Below are 15178 nucleotides of genomic sequence, written 5' to 3' on the forward strand. Positions count from 1 at the left end.
TCACCTCTGATGTCCCCCCCCGCTCACCTCTGGTGATCAGGGGCCAATATGCTACGACTAGCCGTTAGCGACGGAGTTAAACGTCACGCAGGGATTACGTTTCGGAGCGAGATTTGAGATTTTACACAGTTTACACGATTACAATTTAGGCATTTAGCGCAATCCCAGAGGTAAAGATTATATAATGAACCCTTAAGGCCGGGTCCACAAGACGGGCAAAATAAAGAAATAAACACAATTTAATCACATCTCGGTTGTTGTGAACCTTTTGAAGTTTTACAAAAAAATCCAGACAATCTTATTTGTTCTGCTTTGTGGCTGAAGACATACCACACTAATAAAACGCTGCTGTTATTCTACTGATGTCTCACCTCCAGTGACGAGACAGAATGCATGAAACCGTAAAGCAAAAGGCAGATGCACACCTCAAAAGGCTGGTTGGTGGTGACAGGTGCGTAGGGCAATAGAATATTAAAAAGGGTATCTTTTGAAAGACGTTCCGGTCGCTTCTTAGACCACCGAAACATCGACCTAATAAAGAGTGTCTGACAGCGTATCTCTCTGAACTACTCATACCGTATGTTCCCACAAGGACCCTCAGGTCGTCTGACCAGCTTCTCCTGGTGGTGCCTAAATCAAAGGCTGAAGCTCAGAGGGAACCGGGCTTTTGCAGTGGCAGCTCCCAAACTCTGGAATGAGCTGCCTCTGCACATAAGACAAGCCCCCATACTCTTCAGGTGTTTAAATCACGCCTCAAGACATATTTTTATTCTTTGGCTTTTCCAAGCATAGTGTGAGCTTTTGATGTTGAAAGTGACACTGTGTGTACTGTATGTTGTTTGTTTTTAAATGAAATGACTTTTATTATTTTATTGTAAAGCACTTTGGTACAACTTGTTGTTATTTAAATGTGCTATAGAAATAAAGATGGTATGGTATGGTAGTGCCTTCTTCTTCTTCTTTGTCTTTCCTAAAGATGCACCTTTTTCCAGAAAAACATGAAACAGTAAAAAAGCAGGTCATTATATGGCCGTACCTCCCAGGTCCATGGCGTTTTCCTCTTCGATGCGGCAGGTCTCGGTCAGCGTGGTGAACAGACAGCCGATGGGGTCCAGAGGGTGACCCACCCAGCCCTCCAGGTTGGTGGTGGACGTGACCCCTCGCTGGAGCAGATCTGGAGAGAGAGAGAGAGAGAGAGAGAGAGGGTTAAAACCATGGACTGTGAAATAAATATGGACAAAGCGTTCGCCGGGTCTGATATGGACGTAAAATAGATGAAGCCAGTCAGTCCGTGAGTTGTAAATCGACATCATTCTAGATCCGTTTGGGCCCAGCTGGCCCATTGGCTGGCCCAGAAAACGAGGCGGGACTTCCCCCCCCTTCTTCTTCGTTGGTTTTTTATTTTGACTCGAACGGGGGGGGGTGGCTCCCGGTCATTGACTGTAACGGTAGCCACGCCCCTCAGAACGCCCCGCGACTTGCGGTAATTTTTTTTAACAAATGGGACTATAATTTTCCCAAAAAGAATATTATGACATGAGAAATGAGACTTTAAACTAGTGACTGGAAGCGGAAAGTATTCATGACCATGTTTATTAAGGTAATACAGTCTAGGTGAAGTTGGGCCCAAATACATGGGCCTCTATATGGAGCTATGGGGTTTTTTGGGCCCAATGACAGCGCCACAACAGGCCATTATATGAACTTTCAGGAAGTCCCGATTTCCTTAGTGGCTTCACGAAATATCTGTCTGACTTCCCCCCCCCCCCTGGTTAAAACCTGAGGCCAGATTCTACTAAATCATGGCAGTATTCTGTAAAAAAACCTCATGTTTTTATGTCAGCTGTTCTCAAACATTTTCATGTCAAGGACGCCCAAAATTATATGTAATCGGCCGCCGACCCCCCCCCCCCCCCCCCCTCTGAAAATGTTGTTCCAGGACCTGTGTCAAGGTATAGTACAGTGTGTGTGCGTGTGCGTGCGTGCGTGTGTGTGCGCGCGCGTGCAGTGCGCGTTACCTTTCTTCTGGTGCTTGTAAATGTCCATCTGCCGCTGCTGCTGCAGCCGCAGTGTGTTGATGATGGCCACGGCCAATCGCAGCGCTTCCCTGGGGTAACCATGGGAACGCAGGGCGTCGACACGAGCACACGCCGTCGGGACGTGATCTGTACGCAGAGAGAGAGAGAGAGACAGACAGGCAGGCAGACAGACAGGCAGACAGACAGGCATACAGACAGACAGACAGACAGACAGACAGACAGGCATACAGACAGACAGGCAGGCAGACAGACAGAAGGTTAGGACTCCAATATAAGACAACAATTCGAGGAGCAAATTCCCTCACACAGGCACGCGCACACACACACAGTCACACACACACACACACAGACACACACACACACACACACACACACACAGTCACACACACACACACACACACACACACACACACACACACACAGTCACACACACACACACACACACACACACACACACAGTCACACACACAAGTGTGCCAGTGTCAGCAGAAAGCCAGTGTGTGTGTCTGATAGCTGGCTTAAGTTGCAGAATCTGACAGATCTTAGCTGGAAGCTGCTTACTGCAGATACTGGCCTCAATATATCAGCGGAATTAAGAGTGTGTGTGTGCGTGTGTGTGTGTGTGTGTGTGTGTGTGTGTGTGTGTGTGTGTGTGTGTGAGAGAGTGTGTGCGTGTGTCTCTAGTGTAGCTTGTTCTGCAAAACAGTTTGTCTTATCCAACTCCACTACGTCTGTCATAGAGGATTTGTGTATACGTGCGTGTGCGTGTGTGTGTGTGTGTGTGTGCGTGCGTGCACGCGAGAACTAAGCTTGAATATGCTTACCTGGCGTCGCAATTTTGGGCATGTCGTTATCGACGAAAAAATATTCTGTTCTGTAGGCTTATTTTTTTTCTTCAGTCTGTCTGTGTGTCTGTGTGCGTTCGTACTCTCTCACCCAGGGGTTTCACTTCTAGTCTTTTTTTACTAGTCGACTAGTTGCCTAGTTTGCGACGTAAACTTGGCGTTGTTTAACTACATATTACGTATTATTATTATTTTGGAAAATAAATATCTGTACATTTAAAAACTGTGTACGTTGGTGACCATAACTATAATCTACCTGATCTTGAGGCCTACAAAGGTCGACTAGTGGATTTACTAGTCGTTGAATAGTCGACTAGTTGCTTAATGCCCTAGTGTGTGTGTGTGTGTGTGTGTGTGTGTGTGTGTGTGTGTATGTGTGCGTGCATGCGTGCGTGCATGCATGCTCTCACCCAGCCACAGGGGCAGACCCTGGGGGTTGAACAGCAGTGTGTGTGTGTGTGTGTGTGTGTGTGTGTGTGTGTGTGTGTGTGTGTGTGTGTGTGTGTGTGTGTGTGCCCTCACCCAGCCACAGGGGCAGACCCTGGGGGTTGAACAGCAGTGTGTGTGTGTGTGTGTGTGTGTGTGTGCGCCCTCACCCAGCCACAGGGGCAGACCCTGGGGGTTGAACAGCAGTGTGTGTGTGTGTGCGTGCGCCCTCACCCAGCCACAGGGGCAGACCCTGGGGGTTGAACAGCAGTGTGTGTGTGTGTGTGTGTGTGTGTGTGTGTGTGTGTGTGTGTGTGCGTGCGTGCGCCCTCACCCAGCCACAGGGGCAGACCCTGGGGGTTGAACAGCAGTGTGTGTGTGTGTGTGTGTGCGTGCGCCCTCACCCAGCCACAGGGGCAGACCCTGGGGGTTGAACAGCAGTGTGTGTGTGTGTGTGTGTGTGTGTGTGTGTGTGTGTGTGTGTGTGTGCGTGCGCCCTCACCCAGCCACAGGGGCAGACCCTGGGGGTTGAACAGCAGTGTGTGTGTGTGTGTGTGTGTGTGTGTGTGTGTGCGTGCGCCCTCACCCAGCCACAGGGGCAGACCCTGGGGGTTGAACAGAAGGCTCTCTCCCTCCCTCTGGTAGGACGGGGCGAGGTAGTGGTCGCTGCTGATGATCCTCTGCAGGTGGCTGTCCTGCCAGTGCAGGTCGCACGCCTCCATGGAGCGCGTGAACACCGTGCGCCGCGGCCGAGACAGGGAGTCTGCCATATAGGGAGAGGGGAATCGTCATTACAAAACACTCCTGACCACCTACAAAGCACTGAACTACCTGGCTCCCACATATACCTCTGTGACCTCCTCAAACGCCATGTCCCCCTCCCCGCTCCCTCAGGTCTGGTGATGGAAACCTCCTCGACGTCCCCAAAACCAAACGCCGTACGTGGGGGGGACAGAGCTTTCGCCTTTGCTGCCCCAACCCTGTGGAATGCCCTCCCTAAGGCACTCAGAGATGCCCCAACCCTGTGGAATGCCCTCCCTAAGGCACTCAGAGATGCCCCAACCCTGTGGAATGCCCTCCCTAAGGCACTCAGAGATGCCCCAACCCTGTGGAATGCCCTCCCTAAGGCACTCAGAGATGCCCCCACCCTTCAAACCTTCAAATCCACCCTCAAAACCCACCTCTTCAAAATTGACTTCCCTAGCTAACCCTTTTCACTGTCTTTTAATGTTCTTTTTTTTCTATTAAAGTTGTTTTTAATTTGTTGTTACCTCTGTAAAGCCCCCCCATGTAAAGCGTCTTTGGGTACTCAGAAAAGCTCTATATAAGTTTGAGATATTATTATTATTATTATTATTACAAGGGTGGACAATTATAGGTAACCCTCACAAAAAAAACATGCAGTAATCCTGGTCACTAAACTGCCTCCCCCTGGCCAGCCGGGGCGCCTGACGGAGGGGAAAGGATCAGGTCGGAATAACGTCCGGCCGGGGAAACTCCCCCCCTGTCAGGTGAAAAGAAGCAGCTTGGACTCCTCATGCATAGAAGGAAGCATGAGGTCAGTCCGCTGCCCTCCCCCCCAGGTTGGCGACTTGGCGTAGGAAGTGTAGCGCCCAGGATTACATTAGATCATTGACACTGGGTGAAAAAATGGGTTGAGAAATCGTGCGTGCGTGCACTGACCCTGCTTCTTTGAGGCAGTGCGTTGGTGATGTTGGGTGTGTGTGTGTGTGTGTGTGTGTGTGTGTGTGTGCGTGCACTGACCCTGTGAACCCAGCAGGTTGCTCTGAGGCAGAGCGTTGGTGATGTTGGGCAGCTCGCTGCCATAGTTCCCATCCTCCAGAGGACACACGTCCATGTCGCCCCACTTCTTCAGCTGCTTCAGCCAGCCGGCCTTCTCCTCGCTCTTACAGTGGGGGTTGAGCACCACGCAGACCCACAATGCACCTGGGGAGAGACAGAGAGAGAGAGAGAGTTCACACCTACAATGCACCTGGGGAGACACAGAGAGAGAGAGAGTTCAAACCCACAATGAACCTGGGGAGAGACAGAGAGAGAGAGTTCAAACCCACAATGAACCTGGGGAGAGACAGAGAGAGAGAGAGTTCACACCCACAATGCACCTGGGGAGACAGAGAGAGAGAGAGAGAGAGTTCACACCCACAATGCACCTGGGGAGACAGAGAGAGAGAGAGTTCACACCCACAATGCACCTGGGGAGACACAGAGAGAGAGAGAGAGTTCAAACCCACAATGCACCTGGGGAGAGACAGAGAGAGAGAGAGTTCACACCCACAATGCACCTGGGGAGAGACAGAGAGAGAGAGTGTTCACACCCACAATGCACCTGGGGAGAGACAGAGAGAGAGAGAGAGAGTTCACACCCACAATGCACCTGGGGAGAGACAGAGAGAGAGAGTTCACACCCACAATGCACCTGGGAAGACAGAGAGAGTTCACACCCACAATGCACCTGGGGAGACAGAGAGAGAGGGTTGTTGAGCACCACACAGACCCACAATACACCTGGGGAGACAGAGAATCCCCGTTTTCCAGACCTAAGCGCAAAACGGTTTTGCGCTGCGGACAGAAGAAGATGTGCGGTGGTGTGTGCGCAGCTGGTTTTTAGACAGCTGGTGGATGGGAATTAAGCTCCACCTCCAAAGTGGAGCTTTTTTTTTTTCTCCATCCACCAGCCGTCTAAAAACCCGGTTTTTCGGCTGTCCGCAAGCCGAAAAACGTGCGCGGCTCTTTTGATAGTGTGGCAGTACCCAGAGAGAGGGTTAATGAGCACCACGCACACCCACAATGCACCTGGAGAGAGAGAGAGAGAGAGAGAGAGAGAGAGAGAGAGAGAGGTGTGTGTGTGGGTGGTTTGAAATAATTTCTGCACGAGAGCGACAATGGTAAATGATAAACGGTGCATTTATATAGCGCCTATATCCATGGCCCTTTACAAAGATGGTGCATTAGTTTCACCCATTCACACACACACACACACACACACACACACACACACACACACACACACACACACACACACACACACACACACACAGATGACGGAGATCGGCACATCGGGAGCAATTTTGCTCAAGGACACCTTGAGACGAACTCTGGGAGAGCGCTGGGAAAACCTTCCGGGTTCCCAAGCAGCCACTCAACCCGCTGAGCCACTGCCGCCCCAAGATGACAATAATATACAATATTATTTATTATCTAATATTATCTAAGATTTATATGAGTTTAGCCCCATGACGTGTTGTGAACCACTGGATATTGACAAACACAGCGTTCGTTTTATTTTTTTTACGGTACGTGTGGAGAGAAAATAATGGTCTTGATCTTATAAAAGTGTAATCATGAGCTAGCGTTCTCTCTTAGATCACAGCCCGCATTGCAGGTAATACGTCCATAAATGACACTAACCCATTCTGACCTGAGATCAGATTATATAAATCTTCTTCTACATCCTGACACTTTTCTGAAAAAGCTCATGTTTCTATGTCAGTCGTTCTTCGATTTTGTTTCTAAAATAGCAGACCTACAAGCTCGTAGCGCGCCACTCGGTGGCGCGCTACGAGCTTGTAGATCTGCTATTTTTCAATAGCTAAATCATAACATAATGCTATAACACCAAAAAGGGGTTCTCCCGTCCAAAATGGGCTAATGTCCTTTTAGGCCATCGGAGAGGCATGGGCCAATAATGCTATTTTTATGACGCCACTTACTTACATTTACCCGGCCTCGTCTGGCGTGCACTTATACAGCCGGCGTTTTGGAAAGTGAGATGCACTGAAACCTCCGAACGAAAAGACCATAGCAGCTAATTAAACTCACACGGGATCCGCTTCCATCGGCCTATTTTCAGTGGTGGAAAGTGACTAAGTACAATTATTTACTCAAGTAGAGTGTACTTAAAAAACCCATTTAGACCTGAGTTAAAAACATTAACTTTGAAAGAATATATACCGGTATTCAAAGATTTGCGCCACATTTATTTTGATCTTTTTCGAAAATAGCAGACCTACAAGCTCATAGAGCGCCACCGAGTGGCGCGCTATGAGCTTGTAGATGTGCTATTTTTCAATAGCTAAAGTATAACACAAATGTTTAAAACACCAAAACGGGTTGCCGTACAGAATGGGTTAAGTACTAATATTTTAGTAGTATTTACAATTTACAAATACTTTTACATTTACTCCACTACATCTCAGAGGCAAATATTGCACTTACCGGTATATACTCCACTACAGTTATTTTGATTAATATCACCACTAAGCCCTAGTATATACATTTTTTATACATTTTGAAAACCTGTGAAATGGGCCATTCTGCATGATGACTCAGTACTTTCTACTTTTGGTACGGGAACCCCTTTTGGTGTTAGCATTATGCTATGCTTTAGCTATTGAAAAATAGCAGACCTACAAGCTCATAGCGCGCCACCGAGTGGCGCGCTACGAGCTTGTATAGGTCTGCTATTTTTGAATAATCGAAGAACGACTGACACAGAAACATTAGCTTTTTCAGAAAACTGTCAGGATGTAGAAGAACATTTATAGAATCTGATCTCAGGTCAAAACGGGTTACAAAGTACATTTTGATCCAAATCCATCCACTTTTTGTACATTTTTACTCGAGTGAATTTAAGAATCCCGGTTCTTTCACCTGTGTAACAGAGTAATTCTGCATTGCAGCATTGTGATACTCGTGAGTATACTTCTTCCACCATCCGTCTCCTTGCATCCATGTCCGTCCGTTCTGTCTCTCTCTCTCGTGCTACTCAGCGCCACATCGACCGTCTAAACGCTGCGATCGATGGAGGAGAAGAAGTCGAGCAGCCCATATTGATCCGGGGGGTCTTAACGGGCGTACGCAGGGAGAACAGGGGCTGGCCGGCTGGCTGCTGGGTGGGTGGGTGAGGTGACCGCTGACTGAAGCTCCATGGCTAACTGCCAATCCACCCGACTATATAGCTATAGGTGATGATGATGGGCGTTCTTTGTCTGACCTGCTAATTGATTGATTTATCGATTTATCGACCGGGCGCTTATTATTGCATCAGTCTAAACCGGAGGCTGGCTCGCTGACTGACTGCTGAGAGAGAGCACCTGACCCAACTCGCGGACTGCGATTGGTTTGCTTGGCCACGTGAACCCTTATAGCGGCCGCGATCCTGGGCCAATCATAGTAGGCCAACATTCAGGGTGTAGACAGGAACACGTTATTCCAACCAGTTCCTTTCCCCTCCATCAGGCGCCCCGGCTGGCCAGGGGGAGGCAGTTTAGAGACCAGGATTACTGCATTACTGTATTCGGTACCCCACTCCTTCCCTCTACATTGTAGAGGGAAGGAGTGGGGTACTGAATACAGAGCCCTGGTGAACCCAGGTGAAAGTATATATACACTGGGCATAGAAGCGTAAATGAACATACAATTAACTTGTGGGCCCTAAATACTAATAAGGTCTAAAGTACACGTCGCTGTGCTTCCATTTGAAATGAATGGTAGGCTGTTATCTTTGCGTCTGCCCGTGCGAACGCAGCATCGGGCGCCCCCTCACTCCCATTCTGAACGGGAACACCTTTTGGTGTTATAGCATCATGTCATGCTTTAGCTATTGAAAAATAGCAGATCTACAAGCTCATAGCGCGCCACCGAGTGGCGCGCTACGAGCTTGTAGGTCTGCCATTTTTGAAAAATCGAAGAACGAATGACATTTTTTTAGAGAATCTGATCTCAGGTCAGAATGGGTTAATCGTCAGATCAGTGTGTGTCCAGTTGGAAACCTCGTATGAATCTGATCTCAGGTCAGAATGGGCTAACCGTTCCCGATCCCATAGCTTACCCAGCTCGTCCCATAGCTGCCGGCACTTGTCGGTCATGCCGGTGCCCTGCTGTCGCCATAGCGACAGGCGCGGGTCGGCCATGAACTGCTCTGTGATCAGCGTCAGCATCCTGGCGCCGTTGGAGTCTCTCATACGCAGCATCTCTCGCACCTGGAGAGAGAGAGAGAGAGAGAGAGAGAGAGAGATGGCGCTTTAGCATTTAGCTGGTTGCTACCTCAGCGAACATAGAGTTGAGCTGCAGATTTAGCAGGTTGCTACCTCAGCGAACATAGAGTTGAGTTAGCGGGTTTACTACCTTAGCGAACATGGAGTTGAGTTAGCGGGTTTACTACCTTAGCGAACATATAGTTTAACTGTAGATTTAGCCGGTTGCTACCTTAGCGATCATGGAGTTGAGTTAGGGGGTTTACTACCTTAGCGAACATGGAGTTGAGTTAGCGGGTTTACTACCTTAGCGAACATGGAGTTGAGTTAGCGGGTTTACTACCTTAGCGAACATGGAGTTGAGTTAGCGTGTTGCTACCTTAGCGAACATGGAGTTGAGTTAGCGTGTTGCTACCTTAGCGAACATGGAGATGAGTTAGCGGGTTGCTACCTTAGCGAACATGGAGTTGAGTTAGCGGGTTTACTACCTTAGCGAACATGGAGTTGAGTTAGCGGGTTTACTACCTTAGCGAACATGGAGTTGAGTTAGCGGGTTGCTACCTTAGCGAACATGGAGTTGAGTTAGCGTGTTGCTACCTTAGCGAACATGGAGTTGAGTTAGCGTGTTGCTACCTTAGCGAACATGGAGTTGAGTTAGCGTGTTGCTACCTTAGCGAACATGGAGTTGAGTTAGCGGGTTGCTACCTTAGCGAACATGGAGTTGAGTTAGCGGGTTTACTACCTTAGCGAACATGGAGTTGAGTTAGCGGGTTTACTACCTTAGCGAACATGGAGTTGAGTTAGCGGGTTGCTACCTTAGCGAACATGGAGTTGAGTTAGCGTGTTGCTACCTTAGCGAACATGGAGTTGAGTTAGCGGGTTTACTACCTTAGCGAACATGGAGTTGAGTTAGCGGGTTTACTACCTTAGCGAACATGGAGTTGAGTTAGCGGGTTTACTACCTTAGCGAACATGGAGTTGAGTTAGCGTGTTGCTACCTTAGCGAACATGGAGTTGAGTTAGCGGGTTGCTACCTTAGCGAACATGGAGTTGAGTTAGCGGGTTTACTACCTTAGCGAACATAGAGTTGAGCTGTAGATTTAGAAGGTTACTACCTTAGCGAACATAGAGTTGAGCTGTAGATTTAGAAGGTTGCTACCTTAGCGAACATAGAGTTGAGCTGTAGATTTAGAAGGTTACTACCTTAGCGAACATAGAGTTGAGCTGTAGATTTAGAAGGTTGCTACCTTAGCGAACATAGAGTTGAGCTGTAGATTTAGAAGGTTACTACCTTAGCGAACATAGAGTTGAGCTGTAGATTTAGAAGGTTACTACCTTAGCGAACATAGAGTTGAGCTGTAGATTTAGAAGGTTACTACCTTAGCGAACATAGAGTTGAGCTGTAGATTTAGAAGGTTGCTACCTTAGCGAACATAGAGTTGAGCTGTAGATTTAGAAGGTTACTACCTTAGCGAACATAGAGTTGAGCTGTAGATTTAGCAGGTTGCTACCTCAGCGAACATAGAGTTGAGCTGTAGATTTAGCAGGTTGCTACCTTAGCGAACATAGGGCCGTTTGCACCAAGAAAGATTAAATAAAGTTTAGTTTAGTGTTAATCAGGGATTTGTTGATCAAGGATTAATTTTAATTCGAGTTGTGTTGCACCACTTAATTTTAAGCATTGCTCAACAGATCTGTGATTAAATCCTTAACCTGTGATTAAAATCCATTAAACTGTGATTAAAACTTTAAACTGTGATTAATTCATGGATTAAACTTTGTTGTGTGTCCGCCATCTTGGTTTTGCGCTGTAAATAAACAGCAGCAGTCGTGAGCATCATTAGCATTACTATTTCATTCATATTTGAGAATGTTTAAATGATAGTGCCTGCAGCAAAAATATATATAATAATAAAAGTCGTCTCGCTCGCTAAAAAAAACAACAGACGTATGGTCACTCCGTGGTGCGTGGTAGGTTTATAGATCTGTTCCGTCGATCACACACACCACCACTTCCTCCGATAGTTTCCCAAACAACAACAAACATGTAGAGGTATATATGCTGCCATGTTGTTTTCAATTAAACCTCCTCTCCTGCTGGTTTAGAATTAATCCGTTATTGATACTTAAATCAAAGTTTAAAGTAGTGGTGCAACAGGATTGACATTAATCCAGGTTTACTGTGAAAATTAAAACCAAGATTTAAAAAACAAAACCAAGATTAAAAGGATGGTTTAAAACTAAACCGGATTAGTGAAAACTAGGTTTAAAGTTTGGTGCAACTGGATTAATAGATAAACCTTGATTTAAACCAGATTAAGGCTTAATCTTTCTTGGTGCAAATGGCCCATAGAGTTGAGATGTAGATTTAGCAGGTTGCTACCTTAGCGAACATGGAGTTGAGCTGTAGATTTAGCAGGTTGCTACCTCAGCGAACATAGAGTTGAGCTGTAGATTTAGCGGGTTTACTACCTTAGCGAACATAGAGTTGAGCTGTAGATTTAGCGGGTTTACTACCTCAGCGAACATAGAGTTGAGCTGTAGATTTAGCGGGTTTACTACCTCAGCGAACATAGAGTTGAGCTGCAGATTTAGCAGGTTGCTACCTTAGCGAACATGGAGTTGAGCTGTAGATTTAGCAGGTTGCTACCTTAGCGAACATGGAGTTGAGCTGCTTCCCAGAGCCGTAGTACCCGCCCTGCGACAGGAACTGTTTGACCTGCTCTCGGACCTGGTCTTCGTCCAGGTGCCAGCAGTTGTCATCGTCTATGCTGGCGCCTGCCGTGGGGTCTGGGGCACCTGGGAACACACACCCACACACACACAGATGTGTCGTTTAGAAGAGGGGAGCACACACACACACACACACACACACACACACACACACACACACAGATGTGTCGTTTAGAAGAGGGGAGCACACACACACACACACACACACACACACACATTGTGTTGCAACGACAGAACATTCCTGGTACATTTCTGGAAAATATTGGGACATTTCCAACGGACGTAATTCTAGAATTTGAATAATTTGAATGCATCACTTGAATTCATTTTGTACTTGTTTGAGGGGTAATCTCAACATCAAAGGTAATCTTAATTGTTTCCTGATAATTCCCCCATGAAGTCAAAGTTAATTCCCATGGAAATTTTCCACCTTTGGATACTCCCTACAATATTTGCGACACATCAAGTGATGTGTGCATTCACACACACACACACACACACACACACACACACGCACGCACGTGCGTGCGTGCACACACACACACACACACACACACACACACACACACACACACACACACACACACACAGCGAGGCTATTTATAGGAACGAGACCGAAAACACAGAGTACAATTCAAATACGTTTTAAGATCAACATCCTCGCGTCCACATCAAAGCCAGCCGTCAACACACAGACAGCCGGGGAGGAGTTGTGTGTGTATTCACTACTCGCTCAGTCACCCAAATCCTTCCTGCAGGAAACACTTCCAGGGGAAATAAACAGTCCCCCCCGAGTGAGTAAGCGTCAACCTGTATTTTTGGAGTGACACTTTTTCCACTTTTGGTGGTTCCAGATTGTGTGTAACTTATGCTCTGTGTTTAGGCCATTTTGGGGCGGGAAGTGGGAACCCCTTTTGGTGTTTCAAACATTATGATATAATTTATCTATTGAAAAATAGCAGATCTACAAGCTCATACCTCATAGGATTTATGAGATTTTTTATTTATTTCGAGGTCAGGCCCTGTGCTCGACATCAAGGTGAGGATAAGCATCTGCACACCTCATATTTACCTGATGAACACCTAAAATCACACCCGTGTGAACTGAGTGGTGCAACTCCCCTCTCTACCCCCCCCCCCCCTCTCTCTCTCTCTCTCAGGCAACAGTGCAGCACTATCTATCTCTCTCTCTCCGTTTCTGGCACAACAGCGCCCCCTACTGGTACTCATAAGTCTCATACTGGTGCTCATATAGTCACATAGGTATAGGTTAACGTCACATAGGTTCACATAGGTAGGTAGGTAGGTGAACACGGACATTGCTGTTCCTTGGTGTGGTTGCACCGCTCAAAAAGGGTGGAAACATGTGCAGATGTGGCATCCTCTCCTCGATCCCTGACAGAGACCTTTGTCTGGTTTCTTTTATCGCTAAAATACTTTCCGCATCGTGGCTATACCTATGGCCTCATTTTTTTATTTATACAACTTGCATACAGGAAAACCTACGGGGCAGACGGCATTAATTTTGTTTAAACGTCGACACCAGTGTGTGCGTGTGTGTGTGTGTGTGTGTGTGTGTGTGTGTGTGTGTGTGTGTGTCTGTGTGTGTGCGCGTGCGTGTTAACGTGGATGCGCTCGGACAGGACAAGCACTCCTCTGAGGGCAGCAGGAAGTGACCCGGGGAAAGCCCCGAGCTGAAGTGCGTCTGACGGTGAGGGAAGTGAAACATTCCTCTATATATCACAGCGCTCCGAACCCAGTGACCTTCGACCCCTGGGACCCCCCCCCCCCCCCACACCTCTCGTCAAACACAGACGGGAAGTGCCATCGCTGGACTTCCTGTCGGCCTGTCGTATAGTGTCGGGGTAGAAACTTTGTTGTCTCCATTTTATGAAAATTATTTTTTATTTGATTCACTTTTTTTTTATCCCCACGATTTGTGTAATCCGTCTTTCCACCCGGTGCCAATTGGGGGCGCTACTCTCCCCTCTGCCAACCTGGGTTAGAGCCCTGAATTGAGCTCATTGCTTTCTTCAGTGCATGAGAAGTGATCAGGCCGCAATGGCCCGAAAATGACAGTTTTCTGAAAAAGCTAATGTTTCTATGTGTCAGTCGTTCTTTGATTTAAAAAAAAAAATAGCAGACCTACAAGCTCACAGCGCGCCACGAGCTTGTAGATCTGGCATTTTTTTGAAAAATTGGGGATAGACTCCATCTCCCAGGGGTCTATATAGTGCAAGGATCTGGTGTCTTACCGTGGACCTGGTTGATCTGGGAGTTGGAGGAGAGGATCTCGTCGGCCAGCTTCTGCGCGGTGGGCAGCACCTCGGTGTGGTGGGCCGTGATCAGGTACTGGACCAGCTTCTGGAGCTGGTCCCGGTTCATCTGGAACAGCGTCTCCGAGATGGGCAGCCGGAGCTTCACCTGCTCCGGCTTGCGTATGCGGTAGAGCGACAGCGCCACCACGTGGGCGCAGTAGAAGATGTCGCGGTTGCCGCAGCCGCACGTGACCGAGGTGATCTTGCAGCGGTCGAAGCTGATGGCCACCTTGTGGGTCACCTCGGGCTCCGACGATGCGGCGGGCTCCGTCACCGTGCCGCTGAGGTGGAAGCCTGCAGAGAGGAGAGAGAGGAGGAGAGGAGAGAGAGGAGGGTTTTAATGACAATTAGAGATGTTCCCATACTGAATCCGTATCGGCACTTATTTGTCATATCGGGTCATATCGGTATCGGTGAATATGCCCGTCTAACCACAGATCCGATACAGGGGGTAAGGAAGGGGTTGACTCTATGGCAGGTAAACACAATGTTGGGGCATGTGGAGCTTGTTTTGGAGTTGCCCAAACTGCACGTGTCTGCCATAAACACAACACGAGATATATAGCTATAAACACAACACAAGATCGCAAAACACTGGTATCTGTATTCGGTATCGGCTAATACAGAAATTGTGGTCTCAGGATCGGAAATCGGGACCGTTTAAATGTCATCCTGACGATTGTCCCCTGAAGACCTGAGGCCCCTCCTACAGTTAATGCGTTAGTTCTCACACTTTTTTGAAAAGCGTTAGAAAATAGCAGCTCTACTTGATGGTCATCTATGGTCAGGAAATTGTTCACTGAAATGTCTCGTCTATCCTT

The 15178-nt window shown here is 47.7% G+C and overlaps 1 protein-coding gene across 1 annotated transcript in view; it reads right to left on the reverse strand.

Annotated features, from left to right (window-relative positions):
* zswim5 (zinc finger, SWIM-type containing 5) overlaps positions 1-15178 on the reverse strand; it is a 105958-nt gene that overhangs the window by 22769 nt on the left and 68011 nt on the right. The window contains 7 exon segments of the mRNA XM_080779218.1: positions 1037-1174; positions 2019-2165; positions 3897-4073; positions 5075-5257; positions 9162-9312; positions 11957-12105; positions 14295-14651. Coding sequence (XP_080635344.1) covers positions 1037-1174; positions 2019-2165; positions 3897-4073; positions 5075-5257; positions 9162-9312; positions 11957-12105; positions 14295-14651 — 1302 coding nt within the window.

The sequence above is a fragment of the Protomyctophum bolini genome (genome assembly GCF_963924005.1).
Source record: "Protomyctophum bolini genome assembly, chromosome: 12".
Taxonomy (NCBI): Eukaryota; Metazoa; Chordata; class Actinopteri; order Myctophiformes; family Myctophidae; genus Protomyctophum; species Protomyctophum bolini.